Consider the following 18,206-nt stretch of genomic DNA (forward strand, 5'->3'; position numbering starts at 1 on the left):
AAGGTTGATTTTTGAATGTAGGAGGCCATGGATAACACATATAAGAAGATCACCACAGTCACGGTGCCTGGATCTATGAGTAAGTGTCCCTGGTTTATCATCAAGGGGGATACTTAAAGGGGTTCTCAGGAGGTGGAAAAACATGGCTGCAGTCTTGCAAAAACAGCACCTCACCTGACCAAGGTTACTGCCAGTACTGCAGCTCAGCGGTATAGAAATGAACGGAGCTTAGTTGCTCACTACCCATGGTCGGGTGTGGTGCTGTTTTTGGAAGACTGCAGCCATGTTTTTCCACCTCCTGAGAACCCCTTTAAGGAAGGTATGAGTATAAGTGGAAGTATAAATCTCTGGAGATATGTGACATTAACAAAATATTTGTGTTTCAGTACAAAACCCCTTTTACACAGCGGACATTAACCCTTTGCATGCCTAGTGATGTCAGATCCCTACTGAGGATCCTTACTGTTTGCTGCACTGTATCCAGGTGTCCTTGTTACGTCCACAGTTTCCTTTCTCGGTGCCTTCTATATTCAGCTTGTCGTAGCAGTATCTGTCCGCAGCCGCCGCTTCTGAAACACAGCAAAATACAGCGCTGACAAAATAAATCTCCTAAACGCACCTCAATATAACATGGGTCAGAGCTGTAATATTACGACAAACGAATCATAAATGTGCCAAAAATTAGACACACTTCACCTTTTTGTCAAATTATGTAATTAAAAATGACAATATCGACTGATTAAATATGGGTCTGTGTCCAGTAAAAGCTTGAGCTCCCCCTAGTGGTAACTGCAGGTAGCTGGAACTTTATTAATCATCCATGTCTATGTGGGGTTTAAGCTGCGGAACCCTTAAAAATATACCTCAAAGATGTGGTCCAATTTTTTTTTGTTATCCTCTATTCCCTGGACAGGAGGTCTGTCCCATAGACAGCGAATTGTGCGGTATATGAGGGCTAAACAAGACCCAAATATTTGTGATCAGTGAAGGTCCAAGCAGCCGTGTTACCCTTTGGACATGGGGTAATAATAGACCTTAGGCCAAACTTTTAAAGAGCTCAATAAGCAGAGAAAGAAAGATCTAAAAGTCGGATACACTTACTGTCACCCCAAATGTATTTACACTGCCGGTCTCTGGTTTTGCAGATTCCACCAGAACAAAGTCCCTTAGAAAATTAAGAAAAGTCCCTTAGAATAAATTAAAATCTATAGTACAACAATACATACAGTATACATATACATTATAGAGAATTACAAATGTCACCCTAAATCCCTTATAGTCATGTTTTCTATAGGTCATCATATAACCCGTGTAGTGTTCATGCAAAGAATCCTGGGTAAAATCATAGTAAAACGGCTTTTATCGGCATTACCTCCCGGTTTTCACAAGGATATCCATCCAACTTGTGTATATTTGAAGGACACTAGAAAGAAGAGAACATGGAATAAATAACAGCGATTTCTGTGGAATCTTCTTAAATATCAGTGCTGGAGGTAAAGCCTGCTAGATCATGGGCAGCCCAAGGTAGAACCACTTTCCATATCAACCAAAGTGGGGAATCTCTACAGAGAGATCCAAATTATGAGTAACATGTATATCAGTTTAGCACAAGTGGGTGGTGGGTATGTAGAGGAGTTGACACTACCGAGAATTCGGTACTTGGGGTTGAGACTACCGAGAATTTGGTACTTGGGGTTGACACTACCGAGAATTCAGTACGTGGGGTTGACACTACCGAGAATTCAGTACGTGGGGTTGACACTACCGAGAATTCAGTACTTGGGGTTGACACTACCGAGAATTCAGTACTTGGGGTTGACACTACCGAGAATTCAGTACTTGGGGTTGACACTACCGAGAATTCAGTACTTGGGGTTGACACTACCGAGAATTCAGTACTTGGGGTTGACACTACCGAGAATTCAGTACTTGGGGTTGACACTACCGAGAATTCAGTACTTGGGATTGAGACTACCGAGAATTCAGTACTTGGGGTTGACACTACCGAGAATTTGGTACTCATGTACGTATGTTTTATGACCCTAGCAGCGCCCCTGCCACAGACTCTTCACAAAGGGGAGCACAAACTCCAATAAAAGCTACTACTTAGACAGGCTAAAGTTAATAATAAATAATCAATAATAATAAATGTCATTTTTAATCTTTCCTTTTTTTGTACAAAAATGTGTGAAGACGTCTCTTACCTGGCTGGAATTTCCTGTACACATTTCAGGTATATCACAGTCGTTCACAGCGTCCCGACAATAAACTCCTTTTTGAATAAACTTGAAGAAATATTGTGTAGAATTAGTTGAAGTCACACATCTTGTTCCGGCCACAGCCCATATGGCCAAACCCCTTAATGGAAACCTACCATATGATTTGATGCATTATGAAGCAAACATACCTTAAGAATGCTGTAGCTACACTGATGCAGGATCATATCTTTGTTAATCCCTGAGCTGAGTGGTTTTGCTGATAAAACAGATATAACATTATGATAATGAAGCTCTGGTTTTCAGCAAAACCACTCAACTCAGGGATTAACCATTAATGTGCCTGCATCAGTGTAGCTACAGCATTCTCAAGGTATGTTTGCTTTATAATGCATTAAATCAAATGGTAGGTTTTCTTTATAGGGGATATATTATCGATGCACACTTTCACATAAAATCATACACCCTCACATATTAAAGATATGGGGCATCCTCTTTTACCTTGCATTTGGAGCAGCACAGTCCGTCGCTGCACTCAGCCTCTGCTGTCAGCATGCATTTCCTGCAGCACTCCCCTCCCTGCGCCGCGCATTCCTGTGGAGCAAAGAACAATATCAATGTAATACTCTCATGGTCTGGCAGAATGGAGAACATTCCCAACTATCAGCGAGCTCCTGCAGGCTCGAATGGAGAGTGGAGCCTAGCAAAGGGCCATGGGGGAAGGAGCAGCTCCTGGAGATGCATATGGATCCCACTACTGAACTCCTCCAGTGTTACTTCATATTTACCGCTGCCGTGCCGCAATCACATTCTTCTCCAATTTCAACAAAGCCATTGCCGCACTCTGGGGGATCCAGGAGCTGCGGAGAATATAACAGATTACAGATATTTGTATGTAGCCAATCACTTGCCTCAGTGGTCACATGGTGTGGTCAAGTATGTCATAGCTGCAAAGACACCTCCAGTGATGTCATAATCGATCACCAGAAATGGAGACCCCTACGGCAAAAAAGAATTACGACACTCACTTTCAGGGGTTTATTGAACAAGCAGGCTCCGCCGCCGCTGCTCAGAAAATCGTGGTACTCGTCCACATCGCAGGAGGAGAACTTGTTGGGGAGGTAGTAGCTGGAAACAGAAATAATATACAGTAATGTATGTAAAAAACAAAAAAAAGTAATAAATTAACTCAGTTTTTTCACCAATTTTTGGTGTGCCACCATTTTTTGATGTTTGTTCAGTAATATATGTAGACATATACAATTATTATTTTACATATGTGAAGATTCTATATTTCAGGGTGTAAAGACCCGGGGTGCAGGCCCCCGTACTACATTGGGCCCCGCAGCGTGGGCTGAGGATGATGAACGTCTCTGCTCTTCCTTTGTCTTCTGTTCTTCGATGACTTCATTATCGTGATATCCCTATTATCATCATAGGGTCATATTAATAAAACTAATGAACGATTCAAAGACATGAAATACAATCGCTGTTTACAAACATCTAAGCGCCGGACTTAAGTGACGCCGCGCACATCTGAAGGTCACTTCACTACAATACACTAGTGTTTGCTCCCGCTGACAATCAATTCAGCAGATATTCCGGCCTTTCATCTTTTCCGAGGATTACTTAGGATCAGTTGTGGGTCCTGGCTCTTATAAAGGGGAGGGGGCTCCACAGACGCTAAACGCTACTTTGAAAACCAATTAGAAACTGAGGACTGCATTAGACTTCAATGGACAGGATCTGTCTGGTGTAATGAGTGGGGCTTTTTTATTAGAGGTTTATATGATGTTTTTAGAAAAGTCTGACGCTCGGTTAAGTGAAGTTTAGTGATGAATAATGGGGGCTAGCATTGAATTACACATACATTAGAACTTGTCCCTAGTAGTGCCCCCCTATATACATAATGGGGTGCACAGGACCCTGTATGTATAGATCCTGGCTATAGGCAAGGATGGGTTATAAATAAGACATCTAAAAAGGACCCTAAACTATGGGGCCTCCAACCCAATACAATCACAGTAGGTGTAATGTATACAGTGGCTTTGATGGCCATGCATGTTTGGCTGCCCAAATGGCGGACTCCATAAAGGGGCTGTCCAGTGACAACAAGTTATTCCATACAGAATAGGGACCAACTTGCTGATTGTTGATGGGACCCCCACGGATCACGACAACTGGGATCCATTGAACCCCAGTCGCACATGAGTCCTGCTCTATGGCACCGATGGAGGCACCGATCTTGTTCAGTTTCACAGACAGTGAATGGAGCGACAGCGCATGTGTGACACCGGCACCTCCATTGTTTTGGGGTGCAATTGCGGTATAACGGACCCCAATTCTCGTGATCCCATCACTGAGACCCTGATCAGTCAGCAAGTTAGCCCCTATCCTGCGCCTTTCATTTACATAGGTTGGGGACAATTTAAGAACTTTCTATACACATCCCACATTGTGAGCCCTTCTCTCTTGGGGTCATTGGGTACCAGCACCAAATCCATGAACTAAGAAGATGGAGGTTATGGTCTCCAATATTGCACCTGCACTGAATGTGATCAATGCCAACACAGTTACAGGATGTGTCTTGGATGATACAATGACACCTCCTCTAATGTCCCTGTGCTAAATATCTTCATGTCTGGTATAATTGCCTTTAATTTAGGGTTCCGGTTAATGCTCTTGGGCTGCCTCCTTTAAGGTGCCTTTGCTTACATCAAGGTGCAGTAGAGGAAGCCATGGACACTATGTTTACACTGGTACCCATAGTACCCATAGACCCAAACTGGGGTTACATATTGTAACACAATGGGGCACATTTACTTACCCGGTCCTGACGCGATCCAGCGGTGCGTTCTCCGTTGAGGATTCGGGTCTTCCTGCGATTCACTAAGGTAGTGCGCCCGATGTCCACCAGGTGTCGCTGCTGCACTGAAGTCCGCTGGAGTTCGCCGGAGCTCACCATCCTATCCTGGGTGCAGGTAAGCGCGTGTAAAGCGGCACATTTTTTTTTTTTTTTTAAATACCGCGGTTTTCCAACGGCCAGGCCGTCGAAAAAGAGCGATTCGGGCCCTTAGTAAATGACCCCCAAAGTACCAGTCTTAGTCTAAAGCCGCCCACACACAATAGATTCTGAACAAACATTTCATTAATAGACAATTATAGTTCTGACCCACATAAAGGGAATATATCTGGTGGATAAAGTTATCCACTGCAACAAACTTTGCATTGATCGCTATTCCAGTGTGTGAACATGAGCATAACAGAGGTTGTCCACTGTTGGTAAAGTTATACAATTTTCCAAAATACTTTCTGTATCAATTCCTCATGGTTTTCTAGATCTCTGCTTGCTGTCATCCTATAGGGAGTTTCATTGTTTACTTCCTGTGGATAAACACTGGTCCCTGGTCATGTGATGTCACACAGGTGCACGGCTCGCAATTTCCCTGGTCATGTGATGTCATACATGTGCACAACTCGCTATATATAACTGGTCATGTGATGTCACACAGGTGCACAGCTCATTATATCCCTGATCACGTGATATCACACAGGTACACGGCTCATTATATCCCTGGTCATGTGATGTTACATAAGTGCACAGCTTGTTATATCCCTGGTCATGTGACACAAATTTGCATGGGTCATTATATCACACAGCTCTGATTACTCTCTGTGATAAAATTAGCCGTGCACCTGTGTGACATCACATTACCAGGGATATATAACGAGCCGTGCACCTGTGTGACATCACATGACCAGGGAAATAACGAGCCGTGCACCTGTGTGACATCACATGACCAGGTATATAATGAGCGTGCAGCTGTGTGACATCACATGACCAGGCATATAACGAGCCATGCACCTGTATGACATCACATGACCAGGGATATAATGGCCCGTGCACCTGTGTGACATCACATGACCAGGGATATAACGAGCCGTGCACCTGTGTGACATCACATGACCAGGGATATAACGAGCCGTGCACCTGTGTGACATCACATGACCAGGGATATAACGAGCCGTGCACCTGTGTGACATCACATGACCAGGGATATAACGAGCCGTGCACCTGTGCGACATCACATGAGAAGGGATATAACGAGCCGTGCACCTGTGCGACATCACATGAGCAGGGATATAACGAGCCGTGCACCTGTGTGACATCACATGAGCAGGGATATAACGAGCCGTGCACCTGTGTGACATCACAAAACCATGGACCGGTGTTTAACCACAGAAATTAATAAAATGAAGCTTCCTGATGAAGGACAGCAAGCAGAGATCTAGGAAACAGTGAGGAATTGATAAAGAATGTATATTGGAAAATTGTGGAACTTTTCATTACACAAACAATATCAATTTCTTGCTGAAAGTGGACGACCCCTTGAACACGATCTCTGGCCATTATTTGACTTGTATGTTGTATTTGTAACAGTTTTCCTCCATCTCTAATTCTGCTCATTTCTCACACTTGCTAGAAATAATCACACAGGTGCACAGGGTCTCTCCTTACCTTTTCTATTAGCTTGAGATATCCCAACAACATATACACACCTTTCCTTTCTCAATGCTGTTCATCTCACACCAGGATATCCCGAGCTAAAAGGAAAGGTAAGGGGGGACACGTGTGTATGACAGTCCTTACCCGATGTCTTCCATGATGCATCCAAACCATTTATCTTCACATATGCACTCGCCTGAAAAACAAGAATATGTTCTCTAATAATATACTATTAGGTTTCATATGAATACGGCTGAAAATATAGCAGTCCTGTGCAAATTAACCATTTCACTTGCAAAAACTAAAGAAGCAAGGGTCCTGATTCCTCGCAGCTTGGCTTGTAACCTCAAAGATTTCACAATCCATCCTGATAAACCAGGGACATTACTCATAGATCCAGGCACCGGGATTGTGCGAATCATCTTATATTTGTTATCCATGGCTGGGTTTGGGGGGGGGGATGGGGCATTACCAGAGCCCCTGCGTACTGTAGCTTCACAGGATGTTACACTGTCTCCCCCTGTGCTCCCTCAGCACTCCCCCCTCCCGCTAACTGCTGTAATCTCACACAGTGGAAGGGGGGAAGTGCTCCTACACAGTACAACAGCCTGTGAAACTATGGCAAGGAAGGGCTTTGGTAGCATCTCCCATTGTCCTTCTGGCTCATTGGCATCATTTTAGAAGAATGGAGGCCATGGATGTGCAAAAAGTGTAAGATGGTTTCAATGCCCCCTCAATGAATTCCAAACAACCCCACTGACTATAATACGGACATTGGGGAGGAGTTGAGGTTATTCATTGAGAATTTAATCATTTTTTAATTATTAATAATTATTTTAATTATTAAAAATATGATTAAAATTTTAACTATTATTAGTAATTATTACAATTGCACCAGAGGCTCCTAACATAGCATCAGATGTAACCTGTATAAAGTAGTGTAGATACATGAACTTCTTCCCATCACATAGAAGGTAAATACAGATCACTTACCTCTCCGTAGTTTCTTCTTATCAGAGAAAATGCCTAAATTATGAGCCAAGGACTGGGCCAGTGTGATCGCCATGACATCCGTCCTCCCAAACTAAGAAGACAAGAACAATATTGTCTATATTGGTGCTAACAACTATCCCAGCCACCCAATACAAAATAGACCACCCAAAATAAAAAATAATAATTCTTTATTTATATAGATTACGCAGCGCTCCACAGAACTTGCCAAATCAGTCCGTGTCCCCAATGGACTAATCTAATCAACCTAGCAATATGTTTTGGATTGTGGGAGGAAACCGGAGGACCCGGAGGAAACCCACACAAACACAGAGAGAACATACAAACTCTTTGAAGATGTTGATCCTGGGACTTGAACCCGGGACCTGAGCGCTGCAAGGCTGTAATGCTAACCACAGTCACTGTGCCGCCCTGATCAATACTTTTGTAAGGATGCATATGGGTCGTATTGAATTTGGAGGGGAATCTTATAAAATTGATAACCATCAGGCATCTGAAGCGGCTGCGGTGATCCCCACATGGCCTATCTCAGCAAATGGGTCTGATCTGCAATACCAAGCACAGCCACTGTACTATGTATAGTCTCATACTTAGCAAGAGGTAATGCCATTCAACCCCTTTCATTTAAAGGAAACCTACCATTTAGAATGGCAGGGGTAAGCAGTAAGTACCGAGCACCAGCTCAGGGTGAGCTGGTGCCGGTACTTACTTTTGTTAGTGTTATAAACCACGGTATCGCGGTTTTAACACTTTTTAAACTCTAGACCAGAACAGGCTTCGGCGCTGCGCGCCTACATAGGAAATAGCGGAGATGTTGTGCGCGCACGGTCGCGCGCAGCGCCGAAGCCTCTCCTGCTCTAAAGTTTAAAAAGTGTTAAAACCGCAATACCGTGGTTTATAACACTAACAAAAGTAAGTACCGGCACCAGCTCACCCTGAGCTGGTGCTCGGTACTTACAGCTTACCCCTACCATTCTAAATGGTAGGTTTCCTTTAACAGATTTTGTGAAAAGTACTGTAGATCCCACTCAATCACAGCTTCCCTTCTGGGCTAGGAAATAATAGTTAATATAAGGAGCCTGGATATATATAGGACATTTTATGGACAGCTTTTGTATGAATATAATATGAATGCGGATAATCCCTTTAAAAGGAACCTGTGACCAGGTTTTACCCCACTAAACCACCAGCCCCCTTAGGTAAGGTATAAAATGTCCTTCCTAGAAATCCCTCTTTTATGTGAAATCTCTTCCGTTTACCTATTTAAAAAAAACCTCCCACCAGAATCGGGCAAATATGACTTTTCTCACCTCTTTTCACATGAAATGAGTCAATTTTTGTAGCTTCAGGTGGAGTGTCTCTCCAGAAGCCCTCTATCTTTACCTCTGTGGCACCTACAAACATGTTGCTGGTTTCATATTAAAGATAAGAATCTCATCTTTCATTAGTCGTGATCTACAGAACTGAACGCCTAAAAATAGGAACTGGATCTTTAGCTGCTTATATGTCCAGTTCGTTAGCTCACAAACCCATACGCCAGATATTATTTAGGAAAGCCTAAATCCTTTGATATGGAACTAAAAGAATGTTTCTAGGTACAAGGGATAAAGATTGAGGGGTCTGAAGTTAAACCTGCAACCACTAAACTTGACTCATCTCAGATGAAAATGAAAAGAGTCATATTTGCCTGACTTTGGGGGGAATTTTTTTTTATAGGGAAACAGGTGAGATTTCACATTAAAGAGGGAATTCTAGAAAGGACATTTTATACCCTACCTGAGGGGGCTGGTAGTGGTAGGTTAGTAGTAGTAGTAGGTAGCAGGGTAAAACCTACTGACAGGTTCTCTTTAAGCAGTGCAGGTCTTGTTGCGCTTCTTAGATGATCTGTGCCCCAGCAGTGAAATCTATACTATCAAAAAGTTGTATAGATTTCACATAACCCAGCTTCCTGGAGTGATTAATAACAAATTTGTTGGGCTCCAGTGACCCCCACCTTATCCAACCTAATTTTTACTGAAACCTATGTTGTAAAAATACATCCCCCCAATGTGTGTATTCTGTTTGTTATGTGGGACCACTCATATCCCTACCTCATTTACTCCGCCTCCTTTCTGCAATGAACATACTCCACCAATGTAAGCCGCACCACTCCTGCTGCTTTCAAACTGACTCCCCCTTTGAAGAACACATACACAGAAAAGTAATGAAATCAAAATCAGCAAATTTCAAAGACAAAAATAAAATAAATTAAATAATTCTATTACATTTTCAAATTACATTATGAAAATACAAGTTGTCCCACAAAAAATGAGCCCTCATAAAGTTATGTCAAAAAGTTATGCCCTTCGTCTTCCTAATAATTTGCACATGAGGAGAAATCTGCCGAAAGTGGCTTATCTCCCCTGAGAACAAAGCATCAAAATAAGAAAATGAAAATAATTTCCCACAACATATGATACCATACGAAAATAGAAATTGTCCTACAAAACATAAGCCCTCATACAGCGATGTCTTAAAGTTATGCTGAAGCCAACTTAATAGTTTGCACATGAATGAGCACAGTACAGTACAGGCAGTCCCCGGGTTACATACAAGATAGGGTCTGGAGGTTTGTTCTTAAGTTGAATTTGTATGTAAGTCGAAACTGTATATTTTATAATGGAAGTTCTAGACAATTTTTTTTCTTTTGCCCCAGTGACAATTGGAGTTTCAAAATTTTTGGTGTAATTGGACCAAGAATTATCAATAAAGCTTCATTACAGACACCTTACAGCTGATCATTGCAGTCTGGGACTATAGTAACATCCAGAGAGCTTCACCAGTGGTCACATGGGGCAGAGGGGTCCGTCTGTAACTATGGGTTGTCTGTAAGTCGGGTGTCCTTAAGTAGGGGACCGCCTGTAATTTGTTCTCACGGAAGATAAGTCACTTTCCTGTTCATAACTTTTTGATACAGCTGTGCTAGGACTCGTTTTTTGTGGGACAAGTTATATTTTGAAATGCGGAAAATTAAAGTATTTTTTTACCTTAAAGTAATTAAAGTAAAAGTTCTCTGGGGAGGTAAGTTCCTTTCAGCAAAGTATCAAAATATGTTAATTACTTTGATTTTTCCCAACATTTGTGCCATATGAAAATGCGACTTGCCCCACAAAAAACAAGCTTCTTACAGCTATATCGAAAAGTTACACTCTCTGGGGGTCATTTACTAAGGGCCCGATTCGCGTTTTCCCGAATATTTCCGATTTGCGCCGATTTCCCCTGAATTGCCCTGGGATTTTGGAGCACGCGACCGGATTGTGGCGCATCGGCGCAGGCATGCACGCGACGGAAATCGGGGGGGGGGGGGGCGCCGCATTTAAAAAAAAAAAAAAAAAGTGTTGCGAGATTTGCACTTACCTTCACTAGGAATAGGCCAGTGAACTTGAGTGCATTTCGGCGGGCCTCGGGGAACTTCAGCGCAGCAGCGCCACCTGGTGGACGTCGGAGGAACTGCCTTAGTGAATCCCGGCCAGACCCGAATCCACCGCTGGATCGCGAATGGACCGGGTAAGTAAATGTGTCCCACTGTCTAGGTATTTATTTGCACATGAATGAAAATAGAGGAGTAATCTGCTGACAGGATGTTATCTCGACTGGGAACAAAGTGATTGGACATGTCGAAATCCAGCTGCCCCATCCCGAACTGCTATCGAGGAAAGAACGGGACAACCCCCGACTGACCAGTCCTATTGCGGTAAACAGGTTTGGCCACCATTGGTCTATGGCCACTACTTGTAGATGGAGAAACTCATCCTAAGATCCTAAAAAAAATCCCTGGGAATTTTCCGGAAGAAGTCGGCTAAGGGCGCATAAACGGCTCAAGGAACTTCAACACAAAAAGTAACATTTCCGACAGATTATACAATTACGTACGAGAAGAGGTGGACGACGTCACTTTTGTCTTTGATAAAATCCCTCCTGTATTTCATAAATTCCTTCAGAGTCTTTAGAGGATTTTCATAAATGCTGAATTTATTGTCGTTCGCCCAAGTTTCCATAGCGACTAACACTATTCTCGTGTTCAGCTGCTCCTTGTATATCTAATACATAAAAGAAAGAAAGAGAGAGAAAGAAAGAGAGTGTCGGGATTGAGCGGAAGAAATCCGTAGCACAATGCGGCAAAGAATACACAAACAGCAGGAGACATTATACAGAACTTGTTCTAATTTCCAGGGAAAGCTGCTTATAAAATGCTATGGCCAAGGTTACAGCTTCCAAGGATTTTTATCAGTTTTCTTGGAATCCTGAATAGGATATGTGCCTAATTCTGCAGTCAGTACAGTCTCTGTCTATGAAGAACACAACGGCTCCACCTGCTGGACAACTACGCCTTACACTTTTTTCAAAATTTTATGCTTATTGATACAAAACTGCTCTATATTAGATTTTATCGAACTTTGGCGCATTGGCACCGTCTTGCACCCGACAGAAATCGGGGGGGCAGGCCGTCAAACAACGCGACGGATTCGGACAAACCGCGGAATTAAAAAACGCGATTGTGTCACAAGATCCAGCACTCACATGCTTCAGGAAAAAGAAGGTGAACTCGGGCGGACCTCGGCGCAGAAGCGCCGGATGCAGGACCTCAGGCGCACAATCTTCATGAATCACGCCGGACCCGAATCCTCGTCGGACAACACGCCACGGGATTGCGACAGGACCGGGTAATTAAATCTGCCCCAATGTGTAGCTGCAGCCTAATCAATATGTTCTGTCAAGAACCCCCAACAATAAGCTGTTTGACACAGGAAGCAGACAGCTCCAATTGTAATGTAGTGGTCATTCTTCCTTACTGTGGGTATTGGCCCCATGCACTTCAACGGCGATGGGGGTGGCTTATGACATATGCTATATTAAAGGCGTTGTCCAGAGATTGAAAAACATGGCTTCTTTCTTCCAAATACAGCGCCACACCTGACCATGGTTTGTGCCGGTATTGCAACTCACCTCCATTCATCTCTATGCAGCTGAGTTGCAAAACCCGCACAAACCATGAACAGGTGTGGCGCTGTTTATGGATGAAAGCAGCCATGTTTTTCAACCTACAGACAAACCCTTTTAATGACCTATCCATAATATAGATCACAATAGAAATTGTCCAGAAAACCCCTTTAATAACACTTGGGACTCCTAACATTGTATGACTATGAGAGTCTCCGTGTGATCTCCACCGTCTGATCCTTTGTTTCTTTGAACTCTTTATGACTGTAGTCTCCAACCTGTGACTGCAGGGTGGGAGTTGTAGTTCTGGGGGTTGGGCAGTCTCAGGCTGGAGACTATTATGCCTGAATAAATACATGAAGCTCTGTAGAGTTCTGTATGATTATACTTACTAAGTCTGCAATGTTCACAACAGATTTGGCATAACTGTTTGTTTGTCCGACAGATAACCGATGCTTCTTATACTAGAAAGGGAATAAATAGGGAATATTGTATATGTAATAAAAGATAGATATGATGGATAGATATGATGGATAGATAGATAGATAGATAGATAGATAGATAGATAGATAGATAGATAGATAGATATGAGATAGATAGATATGAGATAGATAGATAGATAGATAGATAGATAGATAGATAGATATGAGATAGATAGATATGAGATAGATAGATATGATGGATAGATAGATAGATAGATAGATAGATAGATAGATAGATATGAGATAGATAGATAGATATGAGATAGATAGATATGAGATAGATAGATAGATAGATATGAGATAGATAGATATGATATAGATAGATATGAGATAGATAGATAGATAGATAGATAGATAGATAGATAGATAGATATGAGATAGATAGATATGAGATAGATAGATAGATAGATAGATGATAGATATGAGATAGATATATAGATAGATAGATAGATATGAGATAGATAGATATGAGATAGATAGATATGATGGATAGATAGATAGATAGATAGATAGATAGATAGATAGATAGATAGATAGATAGATAGATAGATAGATAGATATGAGATAGATAGATATGATGGATAGATAGATAGATAGATAGATAGATAGATATGATGGATAGATAGATAGATAGATAGATAGATAGATAGATAGATATGAGATAGATAGATAGATAGATAGATAGATAGATAGATAGATAGATAGGAGATAGATAGATATGATGGATAGATAGATAGATAGATAGATAGATAGATAGATAGATAGATAGATAGATAGATAGATATGATGGATAGATAGATAGATAGATAGATAGATAGATAGATAGATAGATAGATAGATAGATAGATAGATAGATAGATATGAGATAGATAGATAGATAGATAGATAGATAGATAGATAGATAGATAGATAGGAGATAGATAGATATGAGATAGATAGATAGATAGATAGATAGATAGATAGATAGGAGATAGATAGATATGAGATAGATAGATAGATAGATAGATAGATATGAGATAGATAGATAGACAGATAGATAGATATTAGATAGATAGATAGATAGATAGATAGATAGATAGATAGGAGATAGATAGATATGAGATAGATAGATAGATAGATAGATAGATATGAGATAGATAGATAGATAGATAGATAGATATGAGAGATAGATAGATAAAAAGATGTGATCTATTGAGGATGTGATATATGATGTACCATAAGGTGATCATTAACAATCATTAGTTCCACATATTTCGTCTCATCCTTGATATTATTTGATATCCACTGAACCTGCAAAATAAAATGGAAAAGAGAAAATCACAGCCATTACTCTGCCTCCTGTGCAGCACTCCTCACAGCACTGTCAATGATGTTTTCTTATACCCTAAAACCCAAATACTCTCCTCTTATAGCGACACAGCTACATTTTATTACAAGAAGGTGTGGATCGGGACACTGGAGTTCCCCTTTAAACCTGTGCCATCATGCTCCGCCCCCTCAGGCATGCACGGGCGTCACATACAATCACTATTTGTACTTTTTACATATTATACCTTAGATACAGCACAACTCTAGAGAATCCTGCTTCTCCTTTATGGCTTGGGATTAGCTCGGGTCTTAGAGGTGGTAACATTGAATATTTGTGTTCCCTGTACCGTAAATTGCACATTTAATTGAGTTACTCACATTTCTCTTTTTCCTCCGAAGTCCCGGCGTCTGACTCAGCTTCACAGATGTCTCATTCAGTGACCAGAATTCTAAATGCAAAAGTAATTGAGTGTAAAACAAACTAAAATGCTCACAATTCATTAGTAAGTCCCTGCAATTACCGCCTGAGGCTGGAGGCACATGGAGAGTCACCGCAGCGGCTAGCTGCTGCGGGGAACTCGCTGAGGGCGAACCTGCTGTGATCTACAGTCACCGCACAGTCAATAGCCAAGATCTGATCACAGGTCATCCACCTGCTGCCACTAAAAACCTGCAGCTCATAGTGACCTTTGATGTAGGTAACAGACCTTGGCTGCAGTAGCAGCTCCCCGATCAAAAGTGCTCGAGGTCCTGTGGGACTAGAAGTCACAACATCCCTGAATTCCTTTGTCGTATTGGAGTGCGCTCCAGTGCTGAATGCCCCAGATGTGGCGTAGAGCCTGCAGATCCCATACACATGTTTTGGAGCTGTACGTCTATGGACCAGTTAGCTCAGCGACCCCAGTACATTGTGTCTTAGGATACAAAGTGGAAATCCCGGGCGACAACTTAAGTAAATTAGCAGTAAAAGGAGCATTGTATCAGCTTAGGAAACTAATTGCATCTAAATGGTTATGCCCGGGCGCACCTTCTATACAGGAATTTAAAGGGAACCTGGGGAACTCATTTTCACTAAAGACAGGTTCTAGAAGCCCATGACAGCTGCAGTGCAAAAATGCCTCTCTGCCTTCTCTAAGCATTTGCATTACAATATAATTGTGTGTTATAACTTACCTTCCACCCTGACAGAATCCTCTGTGTAGTCCCAGGAGTTGGGCTTTGGTTTGGATGCATTTCAAAAAACAATTGGTGACTTGTCTGTGCTGCAGACTGCTCAGCTCTCAGCCCCTGCCTTTGTGCTCCTGTACAGCGCCTCCCTCCTGCTCCATCACAGAGGTCATAGCCTACTGAGATGACATCAGTGGGAGAGAGAGGAGCTGTACAGGAGCACAAAGGTGGGGGCTGAGAGCTGAGCAGTCTGCAGTACAGAGAAGTCACTACACAGAGGATTCTGTCAGGGTGCAAGGTAAGTTATTGCACAACATGATGGGCTTCTGCAACCTGTCTTTAGTGAAAATGAGATCCCTGGTGACAATTTCCCTTTAAGGACAATGTGACACACTTTTATAAGTTATGGGGTAATTGGCCGGGAGTGAGGGAACTGAATCCGGTTTGATGGGGGAGATGATGCTACATTTGATTATGACACTTGTTCTATACTCCACTGAACCGGGGAGCTGGGATGTGGGAAGGGAATGGGATAAGGGGATGATCTCTGTTAGTTGGGGATAATCAAAAGTTGTAAAACGTTAAAAAAAATGTTCAATAAAAATGTATTTGATTTAAAAAAAAAAAAAGAAGTGATGACATCATCAAGCCGATCAATGACCTCAGAGGAATGAATGGCACATGACCACCGACTGGCTCAGCAATCACTGGCAAAATGTACATGACATACCACTAGGACACCAGGACCGACAGACCTAGAGACTTGCGAGCTGCTACTGGAGTTGTTGTTGAACCCTTAAAGGGGGTCATATGTTTTTTAACGATTCATTTTGTAAATACTACATTTTGGAGTACAGTTTTAGGTTGTGTACACATACATATACATATGTTTACTGTTATAGGTTTAGTTGCTCTTTTTTGCAGGTCTCCACAGTTCCCAATATTTCCAAAAATCCTTAAATGAAATCTACAATCATGATCCATCCTGATAAACCAGGGACACTTACTCGTAGATCCAGGCACGGAGACTGTGGTCATTTTCATATATGTGTATCCATATATAAAACAACTTTTAAAATTATGTTAATGAGCAAAAAGTACTACCCTAACCCCTCTGTGATCTGGCTTTCAGGCTGTTACACTGTCTCACCCTCTCCCCCTGCTTCCTCAGAACTTGTACAGTGATTAGTTCCTGCTTTAATCTCAGTGCTGAGGGAGCAGGGGGAGACAGTGTAACAGCCTATAAAGCTAGATCACAGAGGGGCTAGGCTAGCATAATTTTAAAAGTTGATTTTTGAAGGAAGGAGGCCATGGATAACACATATAAGTAAGAGTAAGTGTCCTCGGTTAATCCATGCTGGATTTTGATGGCGGATTTACTTTTAAGGATTTTTGGAAATATTGCAAACTATGGAGCCTCCAAAAAAGAGAAACTTAATATAGAACAGTAAACACTTATAAACCTTAGGCCTAAAGCTGTGCTCCATATATCCATTCCTATATACATTCCCATTTACACTTCTATGTAGATGAAAAACTGTAACATGAAAAGTCCAGGAAAACTTACCAGATGGAAGCTCATCCAGAGGAAACTCCAGCACTTTTGACTTGTAAACAGAATGCAATTGATAATCCTCCTGTAGAAAAAATTAAAAATTGAAATATCGGTCATGTACACTGCATCACAGGACTACAGATCCAATAGCCTATGCTGTGCTGATTCAGCATTCTGACTCATTTCAGTATGCTATAATAGTTCATTTCACATTACCTGGCTCCCTGCCAGCAGCGTGTGGCGAGTCCCAGGGTGGGGGCAGCTGCAGCCTAGTGTGTGCCTGTGTCTCGGCATGCATTCTTCCACTACTCCACACCCGGAGTGGAGACTGATACAGGCATACATGGGCTGCAGCTGCCCCCATCCCAGACTCACCGCATACTGCTGGTAATGTAAAATAAAGTTTTACAAAGTAAAGGTTCACTTTAAAGGAAATCTACCACCAGGATGAAGGCTGTAAATCCAGCGCACTGAGATACTGGTGTGTTCCCCCCTCCGACTCTTTTTTTAGCTTCTTAAGCTTTGATAAAAATTTTTTTTAAATCAGATATTTTTATTGAAAGTTTTTTCCCAATTATGCACATGAGCCAGTGGGGCTCCAGGCTCCATAGGTTTTAATGGTGCCTGGAGTCCTTCCGACTCATTTGCATCATTTTTTACAGCCTTTTTTTTTTTAAAAAACAAGGGCTTAGGAAGAGTAAAGAAGAGCAGATCCTGGCAGAGGGGGCACACACACCAGTATGTCAGTGTGCTTGGTTTACAATCCTTCATCCTGGTGGGGGATTTCCTTTAAAAAAAATATACCATTATAATCAAGCATGGAGAAACCAGGGGCATTTACAATTACTTCCAGGCACTGTGACTGTGGTAATCTTCTTATATTTGTTATCCATGGCCTCCTTCTAAAATCAACTTTTATAATTATGAAAATGCGCCTGAAGGATGTTATTAGAGCCACTCTATGCTGTAGCTTCACATCA

General features: G+C 41.9%; 1 protein-coding gene across 7 annotated transcripts in view; it reads right to left on the reverse strand.

Moving 5' to 3' along the window:
- Window positions 1-18,206, reverse strand: part of ADAM22 (ADAM metallopeptidase domain 22) — a 127,045-nt gene that overhangs the window by 27,624 nt on the left and 81,215 nt on the right. For all 7 annotated transcript variants that reach the window (XM_072154238.1, XM_072154240.1, XM_072154242.1 and 4 more), the window contains exons 7-21: window positions 17,239-17,308; window positions 14,883-14,953; window positions 14,412-14,486; window positions 13,107-13,178; window positions 11,647-11,813; window positions 9,825-9,909; window positions 7,717-7,807; window positions 6,868-6,919; window positions 3,245-3,344; window positions 3,005-3,076; window positions 2,718-2,810; window positions 2,205-2,285; window positions 1,373-1,423; window positions 1,102-1,165; window positions 464-569 (exon numbers count right to left, since the gene is read on the reverse strand). In XM_072154238.1, the coding sequence (XP_072010339.1) occupies window positions 464-569; window positions 1,102-1,165; window positions 1,373-1,423; window positions 2,205-2,285; window positions 2,718-2,810; window positions 3,005-3,076; window positions 3,245-3,344; window positions 6,868-6,919; window positions 7,717-7,807; window positions 9,825-9,909; window positions 11,647-11,813; window positions 13,107-13,178; window positions 14,412-14,486; window positions 14,883-14,953; window positions 17,239-17,308 (1,250 nt within the window). The remainder of the gene's footprint in view (window positions 1-463; window positions 570-1,101; window positions 1,166-1,372; window positions 1,424-2,204; window positions 2,286-2,717; window positions 2,811-3,004; window positions 3,077-3,244; window positions 3,345-6,867; window positions 6,920-7,716; window positions 7,808-9,824; window positions 9,910-11,646; window positions 11,814-13,106; window positions 13,179-14,411; window positions 14,487-14,882; window positions 14,954-17,238; window positions 17,309-18,206) is intronic.

This window comes from Engystomops pustulosus, chromosome 5, assembly GCF_040894005.1.
Source record: "Engystomops pustulosus chromosome 5, aEngPut4.maternal, whole genome shotgun sequence".
NCBI lineage: Eukaryota > Metazoa > Chordata > Amphibia > Anura > Leptodactylidae > Engystomops > Engystomops pustulosus.